The sequence below is a fragment of the Musca domestica genome, unplaced genomic scaffold, assembly GCF_030504385.1.
Source record: "Musca domestica strain aabys unplaced genomic scaffold, Musca_domestica.polishedcontigs.V.1.1 25, whole genome shotgun sequence".
In the NCBI taxonomy this organism is placed as follows: Eukaryota; Metazoa; Arthropoda; class Insecta; order Diptera; family Muscidae; genus Musca; species Musca domestica.
In genome coordinates this window covers 6242543-6268751 of record NW_026712277.1, presented here as the reverse complement: position 1 = coordinate 6268751, position 26209 = coordinate 6242543, and the positions used below count along the sequence as shown (strand labels likewise).

The 26209-nt window shown below is 31.8% G+C and overlaps 2 protein-coding genes across 2 annotated transcripts in view; one reads left to right on the top strand and one right to left on the bottom strand.

Moving 5' to 3' along the window:
- Positions 1–1030, top strand: part of LOC101896250 (spondin-1) — a 109166-nt gene extending 108136 nt beyond the window's left edge. The window contains exon 6 of the mRNA XM_059123644.1: positions 941–1030. Within this exon, the coding sequence (XP_058979627.1) occupies positions 941–953 (13 nt within the window). The 3' untranslated portion in view covers positions 954–1030. The remainder of the gene's footprint in view (positions 1–940) is intronic.
- Positions 1031–9508: 8478 nt separating this feature from the next.
- Positions 9509–25954, bottom strand: LOC101900574 (uncharacterized). Its single transcript, XM_005189413.4, has 10 exons — positions 25861–25954; positions 25548–25801; positions 25306–25493; positions 25067–25244; positions 24846–25004; positions 22996–23261; positions 22806–22932; positions 22163–22735; positions 19610–19846; positions 9509–10070 (listed from the first exon to the last, which is right to left on the bottom strand). The coding sequence occupies exons 1-10, from the start codon at positions 25881–25883 to the stop codon at positions 9808–9810; spliced, it is 2268 nt and encodes a 755-aa protein (XP_005189470.1). The 5' UTR covers positions 25884–25954; the 3' UTR covers positions 9509–9807.
- Positions 25955–26209: the final 255 nt, after the last annotated feature.

The following is a 26209-nucleotide window of genomic DNA, read 5'->3' as shown; positions in this document are numbered from 1 at the left end:
AAATTATCTATGCAGGTCCAGGTCTTCGTATAGGCCCCATGTATCAGTACCTCCCTATATTCGGTATTTTGAGGATTTTAGGGGCATTATTTACCGGAGTTGTTTCAAATTTGTTATTTTAAGTTCCTAATAGGTCCTACAGCCTGTGACGGCAAATTGTTTATGCAGGTCCAGGTCTTCATATAGGCCCCGTATATCAGTACCTCCTAATATTCGGTATTTTGAGGATTTTAGGCACAATATTCACCGAAATTGTTTGAAATCTTGTATTAAAAGTTCCTAATAGGTACTACAGCCTGTGACAAAAAAATTGTATATGCAGGTCCAGTTCTTTATATAGGCCCCATATATCAGTACCTCCTTATATTCGATATTTTGAGGATTTTAAGGACATTATTCACCGGATTTTTTTTTTCAAGTCTCGTGTTTGAATATTGTAATGGCTTCTGACAAAGGTTGCCTTTGCAGGTCCATATCTTCATATAGATCCCGGTAAATAGGGCTATATTCGGTATTTTTAAGATTTTAATCAAATTTTGATGGATTTTAATTTTTTTTTTTTTTTTTTGAGAATTTCCAAATTCGTTCCAAATGGTGGAGGGGATTCTAAGTTCGGCCCGGCCGAACTTACTGCTTTTTTAACTTGTTTGTTTTGATATCTTAAGGGAATCGTAATGAAATTTCTATCTTCTTGCGGGTTCTAAAATAGACTATTTAATTTTTCCCTCAAAAAAAAATATTCAATTGAATTTTGTGTCAAAATAAATGCAATTTTTTGTGTGACATTTTTTTTTTTGTGAGCCATCAATCAAATTTTGACATTTATGTGCTCACACACACACACCCCAACAAAAAATGTTTTGCAAATCGAATTTACAATTCATATTTGAATATTCATTTGTTTATTCACATTTTTTCTTCTTGTTTTTTTTTTTTGCAGGTCTGATACATGAATCTAAACGAGATAACCAACCGTATAAAACCTCTTTCAAAAAGGCGTATTATTTTTGATTTTATTATGATTTTTTTTTTAATAAAAACTAAAAACTCCCCAACAACCAAACTCACACACACACACACCAACACAGAATAAGTATAAATAAGTAACAGTCCCAAACAAAAGAGAGTAAAAAAACGAGAGAAAAAAATCCATCCCTTTTTTAGAAAATCCACACAGACACACACAAAGAGAAATATTAAAAAAATACTATATATATATATAGAAAACAAAAATTAAAAACAAAACTCAAACACAATTGTATTAATTTAAACTACAACAAAAAATTTACATATTAAAAAATAATAATAAATAAAGAAACATAGATTTTAGGATATGAAAAATAAAATGGAAAATACTCAAAAACCTACACACACACAGAGACACCAAATACAGTGGGCTCTTTTTACAAAGATTCAGTGAAACCAATATTCCACATTAAAGCCAACCAAGCTTCTGTAAAAGGTCCCCACTGTATTTCGTCGGAAAAATGCATAAGTCAAGCATGGAAATCATATTTGTTTGAAATGTAGCAACAAATTGTGGCAAAGAAGCAAATAAAATGTTTTAAACTATTTTTTTTTTGGGCAAAAATTTAGCAAAGCGCATAAACTGAAAAGTGTTGTTTGTTTTCTATGTTCCAAAATAAATTCAATTAATTTTTATTTGAAAAAAAAAATGAAAACAGAAGAATTTTATTTAAAAAACGCTTGGAAAACCAGAAAAAAATTCAACAGCAACAACATAAACATAATACCCTGGACAATATAAATAAATCACTTAATTAAACCCGAAAAAACAGGCAATTGACTATTTGATAACTAATTTCGATTAAGTACTTAAATTTTCATTTTCAAAAACAAAGGGACATCAAAAAAAAAATACTACTGAAGTTTTAAAATCCATTAAAGAATATATTTTAACAGGCTATAACTCAATTATGAAGAATAATGGGAAGTATTCTCTTTATATATTTCAATATTTTTGAGGGGTCCCACTGTATTTAAATCCATTCTTATACAGAGATAAACAAATAAATGTGGCTCGATTATCATTATTGTTATTCATTCCCGGTGAGTGGCGTTGCCAACTGCTGAAATTACATTGTGTTTGGCAAAGCGTTGTTGAAGTAGGGGTAAGTAGGTCGACTTTCGACTCATCGAATTTATAGATATTGGAATGTTAAAAAATCGATCTTCAAGTGCGAGAACAGTTTTGAAGGTTTAAACTAAGGGGAACAAGTTAAAAAGTAGTAAGTTCGGCCGGGTTGAACTTTGAATACCCTCCACCATTTGGAATGAAATTGAAAATTTTCCAAAAAATAAAATCCTTAAAAAAATCTGTTAAAATTGTAAAAATACCGAATATAGCCGTTATATTGGGGTCTATACGACGTGGACCTACATAGGCATTGTTTGTCATAAGCCATTACCATATTCAAATTCGAAACTTGAAATAAACGTTGAATAATGTAGCTAAACTCATCAAAACACGGTATATATGGAGGTACCGTTATATCGGGGCTGTACGAAGATCTGGACCAGGATAGACAACTTTCTGTCACAGCCTGTAGCATCCATTATGAACTTCAAATGCGATATCTCAAACAATTTCGGTGGGTATTGTACCTAAACTCGTCAAAATACCGAAAATAGGGAGGTATTGATATATGAGGCCTATACGAAGAACTGGACCTGCATAGACAATTTTCTGTCACAGACTGTAGTTTCCATTACGAACTCTAAATGCGTATTTTGAAACTACTACCGCGAATGATGACGCTAAGATCATCAAAATACCGAATATCGGGAGGTACGGTTATATGGGGGCTATACCAAAACGTGGACCTACATTGCCCATTTTCAATACCAAAAGTCCTGCAGACGTAATATGCATTTGAGTAAAATTTTATCAACCTACTTCATTTCGTTTGAAAGCCATAATCTGCATGTAGATCCATGCGTCCTTTCCTCGCGCATGGTTTCTTTTAAATAGCCAAGACCAATGAGCAAAAGAAAAAAACTGCAATACACTATGTGTTCCAGAACCTGCAAATACGCACTAGTTAGAGCTATTTTTTCGATGCCATAAAGGAAAAATTCATGAATTTGCATCACCGCACGCGAACATTGATATGTCAAAAATACAAAAAAAAATTTAAATAATAAAATATTTTTTTTTTTGTATTTTTTATCGGATGTTATTCAGAGGTTATTGAGATATGAATTTTCAGCAAATGTGACTAATTTAAATAATTTTTCATTTAAAATTTTGAATTCCAAAAACGTTTCGACATTACTTTGTTCTAGCTGCTGTATTACGCTATCATGGAATAAGTTGACGTTTAGGGTTCATAAGTTTGAAATTGTACGGTACTGTAATAAAAAGTGATTGGCAACTCAAACGGGCTGATATAAGACAATACATAGGTAGTCCATACATGACAACCGATCACATTAATGAAAATCACAATGCAAGAGGAAAACTAATTTTGATATTGAATTGGTTGGTTTCATGGTAGATGAATACAGGTAGATGCATCAACGCTTAGGAACATTGATATGCCAAAAATATAATTAGACTTTTATATATTTTCTTATACAACGTCAAGATGCGTGTTTCAACAATTTTTATTACAAATTTGAAAAATGTTTTATTCAAAAATTTTAATTCCATAATTCGTTTGACAGTTCATTGTCCCAACAGCTGTATCGATGCGTTTATCTGTATTACCATGATTGGTTTGTAGGAAATTAGTCCTATTTATACAGCATTTGATATAAATGGCGTTGCCAACTTAAATATCTAATTGGATAATAGAGCCAATTAATTTTAAATATGTATTTTTTTATTTCTTTATATGAAATGCATATAGGAAATCTTACCGCAACAACAATAGCAATATTCAAATACAACAACAGATTTTTTTCTAAAAATTCCAAGAAAAAAAAAAACAAAAAATAAAAAGTCCACACATTCAACAACACACTTGTAAAGTTCTTAGAGGTACAAAGGTAAGTAATAAATAAAAAAGCTAGAAATGTTTCAAAACAAAAAAAGAAAGAAAGAGAAGAAAAAGAAACCAAAATAAAATACTCCCCCAATGAAGGAGAAGAGAGTCAAAAGGGAATAATATAAAGAAAGGGGAATTTAATAACTGTAATCTGTAAGAGACATTTAAGTCATTTTTACGAGGTTTATTAAAAATGTTAAAATTGTTCGAAAAATATGAATTTGGTTTTTTCATGGTTCTCCGAAGTGAGTATAATTCTCATTTACTTGAAGAAATGATTCAAATCAAATTCGCAAGAATAATACCGAGCAAAATACTCCCCCAATGAACAAGAATGTTAAGGGGGGAACAACGAGAATTGGAAATTGGTCACTTCCCATATTTAGATGCCCAATAGAGTGTCGCTTCACTAATTGTTAGCATTTTTGACGAGGCTTATTACAAATTTGTGGAGATTACGTGTCTTCGATTTCTTTGAAGTTCTGGGTGTGTTTAGAAAATTATGAATTTTGTGGTTTTTACGGTCCTTCGAAGAGAGTGTAATTCTCATTTGCTTCAGATAACTCCATGTTTACAAAAAAAAACTTAAATTGTGATAACAAAAAGCTAAAAGGTCAAGTGAGAATTCTCTTTGCCGCTATGAAATCATGCTTAGAAAAATGTGAAATTTGTAGTTCTCTGGGCCTTTTCAAGTGAGTGTAATTCTCATTCACTTGGAAATATTCTATAGGGCATTTCATATAATGACGATATTTCGACAATTTTTACGAAAGATTATTCAAAGTTATTGATTTTTTGGTACTCAAAAAATATGAAGTTTGTGACTTTGATGGTTCTTCGAAGTGAGTATAATTCTCATTTAATAGAGAATACATAATACTAATAGAATTTCATTTCCACCATAAACGTCATATCAAAAATATGTAAAGCCAGGGTCACTTGGCTTCCCTTGCCAACATGAAATCCAGCTTGGAAACATTTTAAGATTTTGACATTGATAGCCCTTCCAAGTGAGTATAATTCTCATTTACTTGGGAATATTCCTTATTGGAGCTTGATTTCACCAAATCGTCATATCAGGAAGCTGCGCGAGGCAAATAACCATTCCCTTCGACGGCATAAAATCATGATACTGGGAGGCTTTCGCAAATATTGCAAAGCTTGTCAGTTTCCTTCTGAAAAGCATTACTCTCGATTCGAGTTGATTTAACGATTTCCGTCCGTCTGTGGAAATCACTCTAGCTTCCGAACGAAATGAAGTAGGTTGATAAAATTTTACCCAAATGTATATTATGTCTCCAGGACTTTTGTTATTTAAAATGGGCCATGTAGATCCACGTTTGGGTATAGCCCCCATATAATGGTACCTCCCTTTATTTAAGCGAAATTATTCGCCGAAAATGTTCAATTTGGTATTTGAAATTCACAATGGATGTTGCAGTCTATGACAGAAAATTGTTTTTGCAGGTCCATGTCTTTGTATAGCCCTCATATGTACCGTCAACCGATATTCAATATTTTGACGATTTAAGGGACATTATTCACCGGAGTTTTTTTTTTTTTTCAAATTTTGTATTTAGAATTCATAATGGAAACTACAGTCTATGCCAGAAAATTGTCTACGCAGGTCCAGGTCTTCATATAGGCCCCATATTTCAGTACCTCCCTCCCTACCGGAATTATTTCAAATTTGGTATTTTATGTTCGTTTTAAGTTTTTACAGAATTTTTAAAGTATTTTAATTTTTTTGAAATTTTACCAAAGTCGCTTCATATTGTGGAAGATATTCAAAGGTCGGCCCGGGCGAACTTAGAGCTTTTTTACTTGTTTTTTTAAGATTTTGAGGAATAAAATTAGAGATACAAATATGGGTTATTGAATGTGTTTTTTTTTTTTTTTTGTGGTGAACCAAAATATCTATCAAAAATTCCTGATTGGTAGATCTTATACTCCTTCGAAAAATATACTCAAAGATCCATGTTTGTGGCAACGTTCCTTAAAAATATAAGATATACGTTTTATAGGCCGGCTGGACTTTCGAAAAACTATTGGAACATTATGGTTTCCGACTCTGATAACCCTTGAAAATATTCTTAAAAATTGCAGCTTGGATAGGCCCGCTAGTTTCTATTTTTTAGGCTTGATAGATATTTCTGATTTAAAATAATATTTTAAAAAATCCCATGTTTTTGACTTCTTTAATCCTGTCTATTTCGAAATAAACTTCAAAGGTTCCCCTTATTTCTATATCCCCGAAAAACTCTCTTTTTCTTTTTGAAATCAAACAAGGTAAAACGTAGTTTTAAGGCAATTAATATTTAAATGTTAAAATAACTGGCAGAAGACGAAGGATAAAAATTAATCTTCTCCCAAAGACAAAAAACCAAGAAAAGAATATAACTCCAAACCAAAAAAGAAAAAACCAAAAAAACTCCCTAAAACTTATTCAATATTTATATAAATAGAATTTCTTTTAATTTAAGGTTTTAGGAAATAAGAGAAAAAATTATGAACAGAAGAAATAACAAAAATACAAAGGCAAACACACAACACACAGACATACACCATGACCATTGGCAATAGGATTTGTTTTCATTTGCAATATTAAAAAAATAAATAATAACAAAAAAAAAAAAATAAATAAATAAAAAACCTCCCAACTTGTAGATATTGTACCTTATAAAAAATAATAATAATAAAAAATATATAAATACAGAAAAATCAAAATGTCTTAAGAAAGAAAAAAAAAAAACAAAAGACCGACATAAATCAAGCAAATCAAGCCCAACAACAACAATCAGTCAACATTGAAAAGAAAATCCAAATATGTGTTACAACAATATTTTCCAAAAACAAAAAAATAAATAAAATAAATAAAAGTCAATAAAAAAACTCTTTAATGCTAAAGAACAATTGCCCTCTATTAGACTAAGGCGAAAATAAGATAAACTGAAAAAAAAAATAGAAAAAAATAGTCATTGGCATTAAAATAAAATAAAAACTGAATAATGCAGAACCTTATATATGAAATATTAAGTCGTCGAAAAATTATAATTTATGTAATTATAATCATAAAAATAAAAAAAAACGGAAAACTAAAAATGAACATAATTTTTTGTATAAAATAAAAAAACCTACAGATGATATATAATATTAAATATATATAAAAAAAATATAATAAAAAAGAGAAATAAATAAATAAAAAAAAAAACTTAGAATAAAAATCCAAAAAATATGAAAACAAATTGTTATTATTTTATGAGATTTTTAGAAGGAAAAAAATGGTGAGTTTTAAAAAAATAAAAATTTGAGGAATAAAAAAAAAAATAACTCCAAATTCCAGGAATTGATTGTCCTTCAAAACATCATTTTAAAGACTATTTTAAATCTACCTTTAAGGCTGTGATAGTCCTCTAAAAATTATTTTAAAAAAATCCACGTTTAAGGCTTTGATAGTCCTCTAAAAATTACTTAAAAAAATCCACGTTTAAAGCTTTGATAGTCCTCTAAAAATTATTTTAAAAAATCCACGTTTAAGGCTTTCTTCAAAAAATTATTTTAAAAATCCACATTCAAGGCTTTGATAATCATTCAAAAAAAGAAAATTATTTAAAAATTCCACGCTTAAGGCTCTGTTGGTTCTTCAAAAAAATTATTTAAAAAATCAACATTTAAGGCTTTCATAGTCCTTCAAAAAATTATTTTAAAAATCCACATTTAAGGCTTTGATAATCATTCAAAAAAATATTTAAGAATTCCACGCTTTAGGCTCTGTTGGTTCTTCAAAAAAATTATTTAAAAAATCCAAGAAATAAGGCTCTGTTGGTTCTTCAAAAAAATTATTTAAAAAATCCACATTTAAGACTCTGTTGGTTCTTGAAAAAACTTCTTAAAAAATTCACGTTTAAGGCTCTGTTGATCCTTAAAAAAATTATTTAAAAAATTCAAGTTTAAGGCTCTGTTGGCCATTGAAAAAAATTATTTAAAAAATCCACGATTAAGGCGCTGTTGGTCCTTCAGAAAAATTAATTAAAAAATCCACGATTAAGACGCTGTGGGTCCTTCAAAAAAATATTTAAAAAATCCACGACTAAGGCGCAGTTGGCCCTTCAAAAAAATTATTTAAAAAATCCAAGTTTAAGGCTTTGATAATCCTTCAAAAAAATGAGTTACAAAATCCACGTTTAAGGCTTTGATAATCCTTCAAAAAATTAAATTAAAAAATCCAAGCTTAAGGCTATGTTGGTACTTTAAAAAAATCCACGTTTAAGGCTATGTTAGTTCTTGATTTTTTTTTTTTTAAATCCACATTTAAGGCTCTGTAGGTTCTTAAAAAAAATAATAATAAAAAATTATTTAGTCCTTCAAAAAAATTATTTATAAAATTCAGGATTAAGAATACGTTGGATCTTCAAAACAATTAAAATTAAAAATCATAAAGTCCTTCAAAATAATTATTTAAAAAATTTAGGATTAAGGATCTGTTGGTCCTTCAAAAAAATAATTTAAAAAATTATTTAGCCCTTCAAAAAATTATTAAAAAAAATCAGGATTAAGGATCTGTTGGCCCTTAAAAAAAATAAAATAAAAAACAGTGAATCCTTCAAGAAAATTATTTAAAAACAATCAATGTTTAAGGGTCCGTTGGTGCTTCAAACAAATTCAATTAAGAAATTAGTAAGTCCTTCAATAAATTATTTAAAGAGTCCACGTCTATGCCTCTGTTGGAAGAAAATCGGTTAGTCCCTCTAAAAAAAATATTACAAAAATCCACGCTTAAGGGTCTGTCGGTCCTCCAAAAAAATACTTAAAAAATCCGTGTTTAAGGCTCTGTTGGTCCTTCAAATATTATAATTGTTTAAGGTTCTGTCGGTCCTTAAACAAAAAAATTATTAATCCGTGTATAAGCCTATGTTGGTTCATCAAAATAATTATTTGAAAAATCCAAGCCGACAGAGCCTTAACGGCCCTTAAAAAAATCAATAAATCCGTGTATAAAGCGCTGTAGCCTTTAAAAAAAAAAAAAAAAAAAAAAAAAAAAAAAAAAAAAATATGTTAGTTCTTCAAAAAAATTATTTAAAAAATACAAGTTTAAAGCTCTGTCGGTCCTTCAAAAAAAATTTATTTTAAAATCTGTTAGTCCTTCAAAAAAAAAAATATTTGAAAAATCCAGATATAGGGCTATGTTAGTTATCAAAAACAATAATTTACAAAATCTGTTAGTCCTAAAAAATTATATTTAAGAAATCCAAGAGTAAAGCTCTGTTGGTCCTTTAAAAGTCCACATCGAAAAATCTGTTTTTCCTTCATTTTGTTTTATATCCAAATTTTGTCCTAGTCAATAAAAAACCTACATTCGTTCCTTTAAAACCATTTCCTATAAAATCCACTTTTCGTCCTCTCAAAGATTTTTTAAAAATCCACTTTCGATCCTTTAAAAAAATCCTTTATGAAATATTTAAACTGCTAATAAAATCAAAAATTCTTAATCATTTTTCAATTCAACCCTTTTTTTATTTATCTCCATACCTTCATTTACAACTTAACATGCTCGAAAAATAGCCAAAAATTTTCTTATCATTTACCTTTCATTTCATGTTTTTTTTTTTTCAAACATTCTCTCAAATTTCCATGCATTTGTTGTTTTGGAGTTTTCCCAAATCTCCAGGCACTTGCAAACCAATTTCCTTCTCTTTGTGTGTGTTTGTTTGTTGGTTGGTTTTCTTCCTCCGAGTTTTTTTCTTTTTGTGCATTCCGAAAACGATAAGCGAACAACGACATTGTGGCTTGTCGGCTTTCACTTTTTCCCATTGCTGACCCCGACCGCCAACGTCAGATGCGGCAGCAGCAATTTCAAAGCACCCGCGACAATAATGCAAATACCCGCAAATGCAAATGAAGCCGTATAATCACCGGTCAGATCGTTCAAGATACCACCGGCGGTTGTGCCAATAAAAACGCCCATTCCCATGGCTAAGGCCGTCAAACCAAAGGCATTCGTTAATTTATCCAGGCCCAGCGAACGGACATAGATAATGGCACGCAATGTTGAGTAGAATGCTAGATGAAGATAGGAAAAGGGGAAAATGAATGGAAATGGACGAGCAGAGAAATAGGGAAATTATAAACCCAAAAATTAACAGAGCACCCTAGCAAATTGGGGTCATCGCAGGTAATGCAGCTGTAATATTGGTCTGATGAATGATGACCACCACCAAACACAGAGAGAGAAAGAGAGAGAAAATGACCAAAACCATGAAATAAATGGTAAACATATGCTTACGAAACGGGTTAATGGGAACATGGATGGAAGTGTCCAGAAAAGGGAGGAGGGGAAGTGTTTGGATATCTCGCTGTAATTGTGGTAAACAAGAGCACGTATTATCAGATGCAGAGCAAAATGTTACAACTCTAGTTTTTTGGGAGTAAAATTAGTCCTTTAATGAAAATATTTTAAAAATCCACTTTCTGATTGTCCTTACAAAATCTTTTCAAAAAATTTTTAAAGATCTGATAGAACCTAAAAAATTTTGAAAAACTAATTTAAAAAATATTTGAAACTCTAAAAAAAAATATTTAAAAAAATCCACTTCTGATATTCTTTTATTTCAAAGAGTCCTTTACAAAATTATTTAAAACTACACATCTGACAGCTCCAATAATCCATGAGAAAACTTGCCATAAAAAAATCCTGATTTTTTTTGGAGTATACATATCTGATAAAAGTCCTTGAAAATATTTTTCAACAATCAAATTTTTATAGAAAATTTTTTTTTATAACAATTCCTAAAACCCATAAATCTGGCAGGAAAAATAAATCTCGAAAAAAATCTTGAAGAAACTCAGGTATGTCTGGAGGGTCAAAAAAAAAAAAAAAAAAACTCGAAAAAAATCAGAAAAAAGGTTAGGTATGTTTGGTCCTTGAAAATATTGCTTTAAAAATTTTTGATGGCTCAAATGGTCCTCCAAAAAGCCTTTAAAATGTACGTCCAATAGCCATTAAAATCCAGTTAACTTAAATAGTCCTTGAAAATATTTTTTCAACAATCAAAATTCCTATAGAAAAAGGTCATATAATAATTCCTAAAACCCCTAAGTCTGGCAGGTCAAATAAACCTCGAAAAAAATCTTGAAAAAATTTAGTTACGCCTGGCGGGTCAAAAAAAAAAAACTGGAAAAAATCAGAAAAAAATTAGGTATGTTTGGTCCTTGAAAATATTGCTTAAAAATCAATTTTTGATGGCTCAAATGGTCCTCCGAAATTCCTATAAAAATGTATGTTTAATAGCCAATAAAGGACAAAAAGTGCTTACAAATAAACCTTAAAATCCAGGTTATCTGAAAATGTCCTTGAAGAATAGTTATCTTTAAACTCCAATCCAATCTTCATCCAATATTTTTCGTACCTATATAGGACCCAATTCCAAACCACAGCCATACCCAGAAACCAAGAGAGAGCACAATATCAAATTTCGCGTTTCTAGCTCTATCGCTTCACCCAATACCCAATTTAGTACCATTTAGTACTTTTCGTACAATTATAGTACACATTTCCAAAAAGCAACTCCATACCTCAATCCCTGATACCAACAGAGACCTTAATATCAAAATTTGAGGATTCCAGTCCTATCCCATCATTCTACACTAAATTTAGTACCATTTAGTACGTTTTCCAGAAATATCGAAAGCATTTCCAAATCATGGCCAATTTTCAAAAACAGATACCATCAGCAACATAATTGTCAAATTTTAGTATTTCCGGCCCCTTCCTCCACCCAATACCAAATTAAGTACCTTTCGTACAATTATTGTACGCATATCAAAACCGCTTTCAAATCTCAATTCTAGATACCAAAAGAAACCTCAATATCAAATTTGGGAATTCCAGCTCTATCAGTTCATCCAAAACCCACTTTAGTACCACTTAGTACTTTTCGTACAATTATAGTACATATTTCCAAAATATCCTCCATACCTTATACCATACCTCAGATACCTACAGTGAGTGACACCTATCTCAAATTTAACGACTACAGCCATATCCCATCACTCAATACCAAATTTAGTACTAATTAGTACTTTTCGCACAATAATAGCACACATGTCCAAAAACACCTCATATCTCAATCCTCAATCAATATCAAATTTGACGATATAAGCCCCATATCTTCGTCAATACCTAGTTATGGTACTAAATCGATAAATTAGTACTTTTTGTACAAAAACAGTACACATTTCCAAAGCAAACTTCATATCTTAAAATAAAACACCAACAGGGTCCTCAATATCAAATTTGAGGATTCCAATCTTATCCCTTCACCCAATAACAAATTTAATACTATTTAGTACTTTTCGTACAAGAATAGGACGAATTTCCAAAACACCGCCAAATCTCAAACAAATCTATTAAAACATCAAATTTCAGATTTTTATCTTTAACCCTTCACCCAATTTCAAATTTTGTACCATTTAGTGCTTTTCGTGCAATTTTAGAGCACTTTCCCAAACCACGTCCATATCTGAATTCCAGATACCAACAGAGGCCTTAATATTAAATTTCAGGAGGGCAGCCCTATTCCTTCACCCAATACTAAATTTAGTACCATTTAGTATTTTTGGTACAAAAATCGAAATCATTTCCAAAAAAATCGTCAAGCCTCAAGCACGGATACCATTAGGGACCTCAACATCAAACTTCAGGAGTGCTGCCCTATTCCTTCACCCAATACTAAATTTAGTACCTTTTAGTACTTTTGGTACAAAAATCGAAAAAATTTCCAAAAAATCGTCAAGTCTCAAGCACAGATACTATTAGGGACCTCAACATCAAATTTCAGGATTGCAGCCCTATTCCTTCACCCAATACTTTTCGTACAAAAATCGAAATCATTTCGAAAAAATCGTCAAGTCTCGAGCACAGATATCATTAGGGACCTCAACATCAAATTTCGGGAGTTCAGCCCTATTCCTTCACCCAATACCAACTTTAGTACCTTTTAGTACTTTTCGTACAAAAATCGAAATCATTTCCAAAACATCGTCTAGTCTCAAGCACAGATATTATTAGGGACCTCAACAACAAATTTGGGGAGTGCAGATCTATCCCTTCACTTAATACTAAATTTAGTACCTTTTAGTACTTTTGGTACAAAAATCGAAATCATTTACAAAACATTTTCAAGTCTTAAGCACAGATATTATTAGGGACCTCAACATCAAATTTCAGGAGTGCAGCCCTATCCCTTCACCCAATACTAAATTTAGTACCATTTAGTACTTTTCGTACAAAAATCGAAATCATTTCAAAAAAATCGTCAAGTCTTAAGCACAGATACCCTCGGTTATCTGAAAGTCAAATTTCAGGATTGCAGCCCTATTCTTTAACCCAATATCAACTTTAGTACCTTTTAGTACTTTTTGTACAAAAATCGAAATCACTTCCAAAAAATCGTCAAGTCTCAAGCACTGAAACCATTAGGGACCTCAACATTAAATTTCAGGGGTGCAGCCCTATTCCTTCACACAATACCAAATTAAGTACCTTTTAGTACTTTTCGTACTATTTTAGTACACATATCCGAAACCATCTCCATATGCCCAGGTTACATATAAAAAGCGACCCAAATCCCAAATTTTAGATTTCAAGCAGTATCTCTTTACCCAATACTAAATTGTACTAAATAAAGTACTATTTAGTACTTTTCGTGCACTTGTGGTACACACTTCCCAAACCACCTCTTTATCAGAAACCTAATATCAACAGGGACCCCAATAACAATTTTCAAAACTCTAGCTTCATCCGCTCACCCTAAATCAAACTGTTCCATATTTAGTACCATTTAGTACAATTCGCACACTTAGTACACATTTTCCACAAAAACCTTCTAACATCAAACTTACTTGTCAACCTTGATGCTCACACCAAATTTCAAGTTTATAGCTCTATCCGTTCACATAACACCAAATGGTACTATTTTAGAATCATTTTAGAACTTAGTACCATTTTAGAACTTTTCGTAACCATAAAGATTGGATTCCCAAAAAATCGAAGTTTTGCACTCCATCAGTGACTCTCATTCCACGAATTTCCAAAAACCCAGCCTTATCACACACCTAGGCACCCAAAATTACAGGATTCCAGCTTCAGCCCTTTCGTCTGGGCGTCGATTCTAGGTCGGGCAGTCTGTTATTGCAATTTTTTCAAAAATTTCAAAAATTATGCCTCCCATCTTAGAAGTTATGTGGCATTCTTATAAATCCTTTTATCCCCACATTTTTCCACTTATCTCCCTTTGTTTTCCACCATAGCCCATGCTTTCACCTGCGTCTACCAAAAAAAATCGGAAAAAGAAAAGTTTACCAAAGTAGGATAACGTGTCAGGAGGTATGGTAAGCAAATACTAGCAGCAAAACCAACAGAGATGATAGCCCTATGTGACCGCTCTGCCTCTCTCTCTCCCCCTCTCTCGCTCTCTCCACTCTCCCACACATGCCGATATGTTGTTCGTAAATAAACATAAAGAGGAATATAATTAAAATTGCACTCGTTTGCATAGTCGCACCATACATTTGTGGTACAACAACACAGAGCGTGCGAGCGATGACGAGGTGCAGCAGCAGCCTAGCCATAACAGTATTGACATCCGCATCCTCATCATTGGCGTCGTCGTCGTCGTCAACAACCTGACAACCGAAAAACATGCCAATAAACAAACAACCCGGCCAACCAACATCAACAATTCAAGTGATACACACAAGAACAACGCCAACAACAACCGCATCAAGAGCGGCAATAACAACAACAGCAACATCAACATGAAGCAGCATAATTAATACTGTTTGCCTGCTGGTCATTCATTCATTCGATGTGGATGATGTTGAGGAGGATGATGAGGCCAATGTTGCAGCAGCGGCTGATGATGGTGTTGATGATGTTGTCCCATATTAATGCAGATACTTATGGGAGGGTGAATATCAAGAGGGGTACTGAGAAGGAATTCGTAAAACTATTTCTCCAGAGAAATATCCTTTTAAAATTTACGATTGCAGATCTGAAAGTTCTTAGAGAAATAATTTTAAAATAATCTGCAGGATTTCACAGCTATAGGCGCGGATTTTTGAGAATGATTTTTCAAGGAGCTCCAAAGTGGAATTTTAAGATATTTTAAGATTCATTTCAAGGACTCTCAGTCTCTCAAAGTGGGGATCTTTTAAGAATATTTTTCAAAGGCTTGCAGAGCTATGAAGCTAAATGTTTCAGAATTTAATCAAGGACTTTTTGAGGTCTTTTCGTGATTTTTTTCAAATTGTTGTTCAAGGACTTTCAGAGCTCTTAACATGTATTTTTAAATTGTTTTTCAAGAACTTCCACAGCTCCTAGCTTGGATTTTTTAAAAATATTTTTTCACGGACATCCCAAGCTATCAGTTTATTTATTTATTTATTTTTTTTTTTTTTGTTTTTGAATATTTATGAAAAGACTCAACGATAATTTTTTATGTATATTTCTTTAAGGACTCCCGAAAATCTTAACGTGAACCTGCCTGAACCTGCCCAAATTGTTATTTTAGGAATCATTCTTGGAAGACCTTCTGATCTATCATCGTGAATTTCCTATAGGACTTTTGCAACTCTCAAGGCAGGATTTTCAAGAACAATTTTTCTAAGGACTCGACGAGGATTTTTTTATTAATTTTACACCAAGGATGTCCAGACCTCTTAGAAAATTATTTCAGGGACTTTTTGAAGGATTCAAGCAATATCTGTGTAGCTCAAAAAATATTTTTTTATGATATTTCTTGAAGGACATTAAGTGGTATTCCTTCATGGACTTTTCCAGCTCTAAAAATGATTTTTTTTAAGAATGTCTCTTCAAGGACATTTAGAGCAACCTAGGATTGATTTTTCCGAATTCATAAAGGACTTTCACTAAAATTCGGAATTTTTATGAAAATTTTTTCGAGGACTTGCTTAGTTTTTTATTATTAATTTTTTGTTTTTTTTTTTTTAAGAAAAAATTTCAGGGCCCCTCAGAGTTCTCAATTTGATTTTTTAACTCATATTTTTTCAAGAAATTTTTACAAGGACCTCCCTATTTATTTAAAAATAATCCACCATTAATGTCCTGTTGGTCCTTCAAAAAATATATTTAAAAATGTACATTCAACGTCCTGTTGGTCCTTTAAAATATCTATTTAAAAATTATACATTTAAGGCTTTGTTGATCTTTGAAAATGCTCAATTAAAAAATCATGCTTAAGGCTCTGATAGTCCTTGAAATTTTTTATTTAAAAAATTTAGGTATCTGAAGGACCTTAAAAACTATTTAAAAAATCAAAGTTCAAGGCTCTGAAGGACCCTAAAAAATTACTTAAAAAATCCTCTTTTAAGGATCTGTTGTTTCTTCAGCTTTTATATTCAAAAAATCCAGGTCTAAGGCTCTGAAAGACCTTAAACAAATATTTAAAACATCCAGTTATGAAATCCTAGTTTAAGAATGTGTAGTTCCTTCAAAATTTCTATTTGAAAAATCCGCGTTAAAGGAAATGGCTCTGAAGGACCTTAAAAAATCAGTTAAAAATCCTAGTTTAAGGACCCTTAAAATTTATCTTTGAAAAATCCACGTTTAGGGCTCTGAAGGACTTAAAAAATTATTTTTTTTAATATCCTCGTTTAAAGACCTGTCGGTTTTTCAAATTTTTTATTTAAAAAATCCACGTTTAGGGCTCTGAAGGGCTTAAATTTTTTTTTTTTTAATATCCTCGTTTAAAGACCTGTCGGTTTTTCAAATTTTTTATTTAAAAAATCCACGTTTAGGGCTCTGAAGGACTTAAAAAAATGATTTTAAATATCTTCGTTTAAAGATCTGTCGGTTTTTCAAATTTTCTATTTAAAAATCCACGTTTAGAGCTCCGGAGGACTTAAAAATTATTTTAAATATCATCGTTTGAAGATCTGTCGGTTTTGAAATTTTCTATTTAAAAAATCCACGTTTAGGGCTCTGATAGATCTTAATAACTATTTCATATATTCTCGTTTAAGGATCTGTCGGTTTTTCAAATTTTCTATTTAAAAAATCCACGTTTAGGGCTCTGAAGGACTTAAAAGGATTATTTTAAATATCCTCGTTTAAAGATCTGTCGGTTTTTCAAATTTTCTATTTAAAAAATCCACGTTTAGGGCTCTGAAGGACTTAAAAAATTATTTTAAATATCCTCGTTTAAAGATCTGCCGGTTTTTTAAATGTTCTATTTAAAAAATCCACGTTTAGGGCTCTGAAGGACTTAAAAAAATTATTTTAAATATCCTCGTTTAAAGATCTGTCGGTTTGTCAAATTTTCTATTTAAAAAATCCACGTTTAGGGCTCTGAAGGACTTAAAAAAATTATTTTAAATATCCGCGTTTAAAGATCTGTCGATTTTTCAAATTTTCTATTTAAAAAATCCACGTTTAGGGCTCTGAAGGACCTTAAAAAACTATTTTAAATATCCTCGTTTAAGGACCTGTCGGTTCTTCAAATTTTCTATTTAAAAACTCCACGTTTAGGGCTCTGAAGGACTTAAAAAAATTATTCTAAATATCCTCGTTTAAAGATCTGTCGGTTTTTCAGATTTTCTATTTAAAAAATCCACGTTTAGGGCTCTGATAGACCTTAATAACTATTTTATATATTCTCGTTTAAGGATCTGTCGGTTCTTCACATTTTCTATTAAAAAAATCCACGTTTAGGGCTCTGAAGGACCTTAAAAAACTATTTTAAATATCCTCGTTTAAGGACCTGTTGGTTCTTCAAATTTTCTATTGAAAAATCAACATTTAGTGTTCTGAAGGACTTATAAAAATTATTTTAAATATCCTCGTCTAAAGATCTGTCGGTTTTTCAAATTTTCTATTTAAAAAATCCACGTTTAGGGCTCTGAAGGACTTAAAAAATTATTTTAAATATCCTCGTTTAAAGATCTGTCGGTTTCTCAAATTTTCTATTTAAAAAATCCAAGTTTAGGGCTCTGAAGGACTTAAAAAAATTATTTTAAATATCCTCCTTTAAAGATCTGTCGATTTTTCAAATTTTCTATTTAAAAAATCCACGTTTAGGGCTCTGAAGGACTTAAAAAATTATTTTAAATATCCTCGTTTAAAGATCTGTCGGTTTCTCAAATTTTCTATTTAAAAAATCCAAGTTTAGGGTTCTGAAGGACTTATAAAAATTATTTTAAATATCCTCGTCTAAAGATCTGTCGGTTTTTCAAATTTTCTATTTAAAAAATCCACTTTCAGGGCTCTGAAGGACTTAAAAAAATTATTTTAAATATCCTCGTTTAAGGATCTGTCGGTTCTTCAAATTTTCTATTGAAAAATCAACATTTAGGGTTCTGAAGGACTTATAAAAATTATTTTAAATATCCTCGTTTAAAGATCTGTCGGTTTTTCAAATGTTCTATTTAAAAAATCCACGTTTAGGGCTCTGAAGGACTTACAAAAATTATTTTAAATATCCTCGTTTAAAGATCTGTCGATTTTTCAAATTTTCTATTTAAAAAATCCACGTTTAGAGCTCTGGAGGACCTAAAAAAATATTTTAAATATCTTCGTTTAAAGATCTGCCGGTTTTTCAAATTTTCTATTTAAAAAATCCACGTTTAGGGCTCTAAAGAACTTAAAGAAATTATTTTAAATATCCTCGTTTAAATATGTGTCGATTTTTCAAGCTTTCTATCCAAAAAATCCACGTTTAGGTCTCTGAAGGACTTAAAAAAATTATTTTAAATATCCTCCTTTAAAGATCTGTCGGTTTTTTCAAAATTTTTATTTAAAAAATTCACGTTTAGGGCTCTGAAGGACTTAAAAAAAATATTTTAAATATCTTCGTTTAAATATCTGTAGGTTTTTTCAAAATTATTATTTAAAAAATCCACTTTCAGGGCTCTGAAGGACCTTAAAAAATTATTTAAAAATCCTTGTTTAAGGATCTGTCGGTTCTTCAAATTTTCTATTTAAAAAAGTCCTTCGAAAAATTTATTAAAAACCCCAATGTTTTAGGTTCTGTTGTCCCTTCAGAATTTTTATTAAGAAATCCAAGGATAAGACTCTGCTGGCGCTTTAACAATTTTTCTGAAAAAATATCTTTCAGGCTCTGCAGGTCCTTAAAAAAATTCTTAAAAAATCTACTTTTATCCCTCAATACTTAAGGCTCTGAAGAACCTTACAATTTGTATTAAGCGAAGATTTGCTCCCTAGATAGTACCCTCGCTAACAGTCGTCCTTCCAGTTCTTGTAAATATTTTTTACTCCTCTCCTCTCTCCCCCACATCTTTCGGTGTTATGGAGAGTCATAAAAACGTGCTTGATGAGCTTGTGATAAATGTATGCAAAATAAAGTTTGTAAATGGTAATGTGTCTGTTTTCTTTCTTCCATTGCCTGTGTGTGTGTGTTTGTTTGTTTGTGGCTGTTGTTTACATTTGTGCGTGCATAAGTGGTGGAAATGGAGAGAGAGCGAGAGAATGCAAATGGCAATGCATTCTGCATTAACCCGTCTATTACCACTCATAATTTCTGGTATCTTTTTTTTTTTTTGCTTTCGTTGTTTGCCAAACTTACCTGGGGCTATGCCATAGCAGATGGCGTAGAAGAATTGGAACCACACCACATCGAGGCCATAGAAGGCACTGACAGCAACGGCCATTCCGCCAAAGACCATGCCGCCGCCACAGATGTACGTCGTGTAGTCACGATAACGGTACGCCACGAATCCAGATGCAATGCGAAAGGCGAAATTCGAGAAACCAATGGAGGGTGAAATTAGCTTTGCAAAACTCGGCTCAATTTGGACACGCACTTCACATTAACAATGGCACAATGGTGAAGGGGGCAGGACACACCAACAAAAAAAGAAAAAAAAAAAAGAAAACACAAATAGAAATACAAATGAAAATGCAAGCTAGGTGAATAGCAGACAAAAGAAATGGAGGAGTTGGGGAAGAAGGAAACGGGTGATGAACACCGACACACAGAGAATGCATGATGCAAAAATGTAAACAAATGAAAACAAGAATTTGGTAAACAAAACAAAAACCTGAGAGTTTTGTTGGTCGCTCAGTGAAATTGCATTCCCAACGAAGTGGTGGTGGTGTGTGTGTCTGTGTGAGAGTGCATCCGTGTGAAGTGATTTAAGAAATGAATTTCAACTTTCCGAGTAGGCCCACTTGTTATTCTTGGCAAGGATAATGGTCTTGTAATTAATGACCGGTTAAAGGCTTAAGGAGATAATGAAGGCTCGGCAAGGCAATTATTTTTGTTGTTGGCCCAGGGGGTATTCAGAAATTAAACAAAACACAACAAAATATGCGGTGATAATTATAAATATAAGTGAGGATTGTAAAGGCCAGGAGAAGGACAGAAATATAAAAAATAAAAAATAATGGTTTAACAAATAAAAAAATTATCAAATAATTCATAAAAAATCCCCTCCTAATAGTCCTTAAAAAATGTATTTATCTCATCTCATAGCCCTTGAAAAAATATTTTTAAAAAATCCACGCCTAGTAAATAGGCCTTGAAAAACAATTTTCAAAAAATCCACGCCTAATAAGTAGGCCCTGAAAAAATATTTTTAAAAAATCCACGCCTAATAAATAGGCCTTGAAAAACAATTTTCAAAAAATCCACGCCTAATAAGTAGGCCCTGAAAAAATATTTTTAAAAAATCCACGCCTAATAAATAGGCCTTGAAAAAATATTTTTAAAAAATCCACGCCTTTAGACAATCCTTGAAAAAATATTTAAAAAAATCCTCGCCTAATAAATAGTCCTTTAAAAAAATATTTCAAAAAAATCCACGCCTTTTGATAGTCCTTAAAAAAATATTTCAAAAAAATCCACGCCTTTTGATAGTCCTTAAAAAAATATTTAAAAAAACGCCTAATAAATAGACCTTAAAAAATATTTAAAAAAATCCACGCCTTATAAATAGTAATTTAAAAAAATATTTCAAAAAATCCACGCCTTATAAATAGTAATTTAAAAAAATATTTCAAAAAAATCCACGCCTATTGATAGTCCTTGAAAAAATGTTCTAAAAAAAACCACGCCTAATAAATAGGCCTTAAAAAATTATTAAAAAAAATCCACGCCTAATAAATAGGCTTTGAAAAAATATTTTTAAAAAATCCACTACCAATAAATAGTCCTTGAAAAAATATTTAAAAAAAATCCACTCCTAATAAGTAGTCCTTGAAAAAATATTTTTAAAAAATCCACGCCATTAGACAGTTCTTAAAAAATATTTTTAAAAAATCCACGACCAATAAATAGTCCTTGAAAAAATATTTAAAAAAATCCACTCCTAATAAGTAGTCCTTGAAAAAATATTTTTAAAAAATCCACGCCATTAGACAGTTCTTAAAAAATATTTTTAAAAAATCAACGACCAATAAATAGTCCTTGAAAAAATATTTAAAAAAAATCCACTCCTAATAAGTAGTCCTTGAAAAAATATTTTTAAAAAATCCACGCCATTAGACAGTTCTTAAAAAATATTTTTAAAAAATCCACGACCAATAAATAGTCCTTGAAAAAATATTTAAAAAAATCCACTCCTAATAAGTAGTCCTTGAAAAAATATTTTTAAAAAATCCACCCCTTTAGACAGTTCTTAAAAAATATTTTTAAAAAATCCACGCCTTTAGATAGTACAAAAAAAAAATATTTTTAAAAAATCCACGCCTTTAGATAGTACAAAAAAATATTTTTAAAAAATCCACGCCTTTAGATAGTCCTTGAAAAAATATTTTTAAAAAATCCACGCCTTTAGATAGTACTAAAAAAAAATATTTTTAAAAAATCCACGCCCTTAGATAGTACTAAAAAAAATATTTTTAAAAAATCCACGCCCTAATAAAATAAAATCCACCCCTAATAAATCGTCTTTGAATTTTTTTTTAAATAATCCACCCCTAATAAATTGTCCTTAGGAAATATTTTTAAAAAATCCACCCCTAATAAATTGTCTTTAGGAAATATTTTTTTTAAAAATCCACGCCTTGGTTAGTCCTTGAAAAAAATTTTGTTTGCTTTCCTACATTTTTCTATCCTTCTCTAAAAATATTTGCAATTTCCTTCCTTAATTACCTCCTCTACAATCTCTCCACTTACCTGTCGAATAAACAAAGGGTATATTAAAACCCATCGGAAACAGAAATGCCGAGGCCAAAAGGATTCGAAATTCCAACATCTCCAGCAGACGAAAATCGAACAGCAAACGAAAGGCATTCCGTATTTTGGGATGCAATAAATTTCCTGGTTTCAGAAATTCCCACAAAGGACATTTCTTCACCTCCCGCAATTCCTTATAGGATTTCCTTTGATCCGGTAGCTGTTGGCGATGTATGGCCATGGTCGACAGGGTGTTGACAACACGTTCCGTATCGACGCCTTGATCTATGTCATCCAAGGAAATGGTACGCACATCCGTCTCACCAAATGAGACAGTTTTTCGACGACCATGGCTGGGACGGCCATCGTGATGTTCTCTGGGTCCCATGTAGAAGAGATCCTGTTTTTCCATTGGATCCTGGCGTATAATGTAATGTTTGGCAAGGGCTTCCTGAGCTTGGGCTTCACGACGTTTGATTAGGTAATTTTGGAAGCAAGGACAACAAGAATTTAGACATTTTGGGCAGCAGCCTTGCGGAGATGATCCTTGTGCTGTAGGGGGTTCTACTTTTTCTAGAAAAGAAAAATTATTCGAAAGATTTTTATTTAATTTTTTTTTTGACAAAAATATTAAGTCTCATACCTAGTACTTTTTCAAACTCCTCATCCAGCTCATAAACATCCGTTTGTGTCTTCAAAGAATAACGCGAATATTTGGTCATCTCTGTGAGGATGTCATGAGAATCCGTTTCAGAGTCCTCCCAAGACATCTAAATTACAAAAAACGAAAAAATTAAAGGTCCAATAAAAATTAAAGCTCTATTTAACCTCACCTCTTTAACCCTTCCAATTTTCGTGGGCGCCACCTCGACAAATGTCAGACCCATTAGCAGTACCAACACCAGAAATGCTACATGCAGTCGCATTAGATTACGCCAGCCTAGCTGTGTTACCAGGACATTGTTCATATAGGCAAACATCATGATTCCCACTCCGGCCCCCGAACATGAGATTCCATTGGCAATGGGACGATATTTCTCGAAATAATAACCAATTATTAGCTGAGAAGAGACCCAAACCATGCTGAGGCCAGGGCCACCTGAAAACAAAGGAAAAATAAATTAAGATGTTTGGAAGGATCACTAAAAATTTGTAAAGAACGAATATTTCGAGAACATTTTTTTCAGGACAAACCGAAACACAAACCAAGGCTTCTAAAAATTATTTTCAAGGATAAAAGACTGCTGTTTTAAATTTTTTTTTTAACGATTTTTTTTTTAATTTTTTTAGGGCATTGTTAAGGACCTTCGGAACTATTAACGTAGATTCGTTTCTATTTGTTAAAAAATATTTTTTTAAAAAATCCACATCTCTGTTGATACTTGAAAAAACCTACATTTAAAAAATCCATGCCTCTGTGGTTGTTGGTCCTTGAAAATATATTTTTAAAAAATCCATGCCTCTGTGGTTGTTGGTCCCTGAAAATATATTTTTAAAAAATCCACGCCCAAGAAATAGTCCATAAAAATATTTTTTTTAATAAATCACGGTTTTTGATGGTCCTTGAAAAATATTTTTAAAAAAATCCACGCCTATTGATAGTCCTTGATAAAATATTTTTAAAAAAATCCACGTCTATTGATAGTCCTTGATAAAATATTTTTTTAAAAATCCATGCAATTTGATAGTCCTTGAAAAAATATTTTTAAAAAATCCACGCCATTTGAAAGTCCTTGAAAAAATATTTTTAAAAAATTTACGCAGCTTGAAAGTCCCTGAAAAAATATTTCTAAAAAATCCATGCCCTTTGAAAGTCTTTGAAAAAGTATTTTTAAAAAATCCACGCCCCTTAAAAGTCCTTGAAAAATATTTTTAAAAAAATTCACGCCTATTGACAGTCCTTGAAAAATATTTTAAAACAAAATCCACGCCTATTAATAGTCCTTGAAAAAATATTTTTAAAAAAATCCACGCCTATTGATAGTCCTTGAAAAATATTTTAAAACAAAATCCACTCTATTAATAGTCCTTGAAAAAAATATTTTTAAAAAAATCCACGCCTATTGATAGTCCTTAAAAAAATATTTTTAAAAAAATCCACGCCCTTTGATAGTCTTTGAAAAAATATTTAAAAAAAAATTCATGCCTCTGTTGATCCTTAAAAAAATATTTTAAAAAAATCCACGCCTGTTTGCTAGTCCTTGAAAAAATATTTTTAAAAAATCCATGCCTTTGGATAGTCCTTGGAAATTTTTTTTCTAAAAAATCCACGCATTTTTATAGTTTTTGGAACAATTTTTCTAAAAAATGCACGCCTCTGTTGGTTTTAAAAAAAATCTTAAAAATTTTAAGAATTTAATGAGGATACAAAGTGTTTTTTTCGGAGTGTATTTTCAAGGACCTTCGGAGCTATCAGCGTGGAATGTGTCCTCCAATGAAAGATCTACAGTTTTGTTGAAAATTACGGATCTCCCCCCTACTCTCGACCTTTGTTATAGAATTAAACGACGAAGGGTCCTGTCTTAAGAGGTCCTCGGCACCTTCGTCTAGCAGAAGACTCGAAAGTATTTAAATTACTTCTGTAGCATTAGAAAGCAAAGTATAATAATTTATGACGAAACTTGGTGTTCTTCCTCCCAAAGGTGCTCCCAAAAATGTCTCTCACCCCACAAAGGATCCTTACCCAAAATGCTATAGAAAACAATCATCGTTGGCAAATTTGTCGAAAAAGTTGCCACGCTCAACACAGCAATCGAGAGGAGACAACCACCCAAAGCCACCGGACGAAAGCCATACTTATTGATGAAAGCACTTGAAATTGCTCCAGCCAGGAAATAAAAACCTAAAAATTATTCTCAAATTATTCACAATTTCCACACTTTTTGTTCAATCCTCCCCACTCACCCACTTGCATGGAGGCCACCAAAATGACTTTTGACCCTGGAATTTGAAACTCCTCGGCGATGTGCGGCAAAATCACGCCTATACCAAAAATGATGCCATCCACAACCACCTGGCACCAGAAGGAAATGAACATTATGAACCAACCATAGCCGCCATCAGGAGGGATGACCATGTAGACCTGGCAGGAGGCTCAAGCAATTAAAATTAATTTAGTAAGTTGACCTGAAGATAAGACTTACAAAAACATTTCCTTTGCTCAAATTTGAGTGTCCCAAACCCCCACCATCCTCCTCATCACTAGAACTGAATATTTTTCGCACATGCTGAGATTTACTAGACTTCAGCTGGTATTGAGGTCTGGGCAGGCTATCCTTATCTTCTTCACTGGAACTGGAGGTACCCGAGGCGGCATAATGAAGCAGAGAATCTAAAACCAAAAACATTTTAAATTATTTAATCTCTCCAGGAAAATAAAGCTAACCTCTTCTTGTCATTGCTCTCTCCTCGGCCGCTATATCACTTGAATAATCCACATCGATATCGGTGGTGGTTATGGAAATCGTGAGACTTGTCACAGTGAGAAAATCAGTTTCTGTGGCCACATTGCGTACTTCGGGTTTTTGATGAGCACGCGTATCTGTCAGAGTTCTCCGACTGTCATCAGAGAAATTGGAAAAAGTTGATGCTGATCCTAGGATGTCGCTAAATGAGGTTTCAGTGCCAACATCCCTGGTCCTTCAACAAAGAGTAAATAATAATAAAAATTGTGAAGGAAATGTAAAATTGGAAAATACCTTTGATGTTCTTCTGGTTCCATATTTATATTTCCGTTTTCTGGAATTGACAATTCAAAAAATTAAATAATTTAAAAAAAATATTGGAAGACAAATTTCAAACATAACCCAACGAACAATATGATGCATATTCTAAACTGTGTACTAAAATAGTTGATTAAAAAGCATAAAAATCTACAGCCTTGAACTCTTGTTTCTAATTCAGAATGGTCTAGATTCTAGAGCGAATTTTTTAAAAAAAATCAACATTTATCAAGAAATCGGAGAAGAAATCGAATTTCATAAAGAAAAATTCTTTAAAATTCCAAAAAAACCAACTCTGACTCCTGAGAACTCTGAAAGATCTCCA

Excerpts from the sequence above, each read along its gene's own strand:
- LOC101900574 (XM_005189413.4), bottom strand. The coding sequence starts at position 25,883 with ATGGAACCAGAAGAACATCAAAG. Across the intron at positions 23,262-24,845 it reads TGTTTTCTATAGCATTTTGG|GTGGCCCTGGCCTCAGCATG; the intron begins GTAAGGATCCTT and ends CTTTGTTTTCAG. Across the intron at positions 10,071-19,609 it reads CTGCTATGGCATAGCCCCAG|CATTCTACTCAACATTGCGT; the intron begins GTAAGTTTGGCA and ends ATCTTCATCTAG.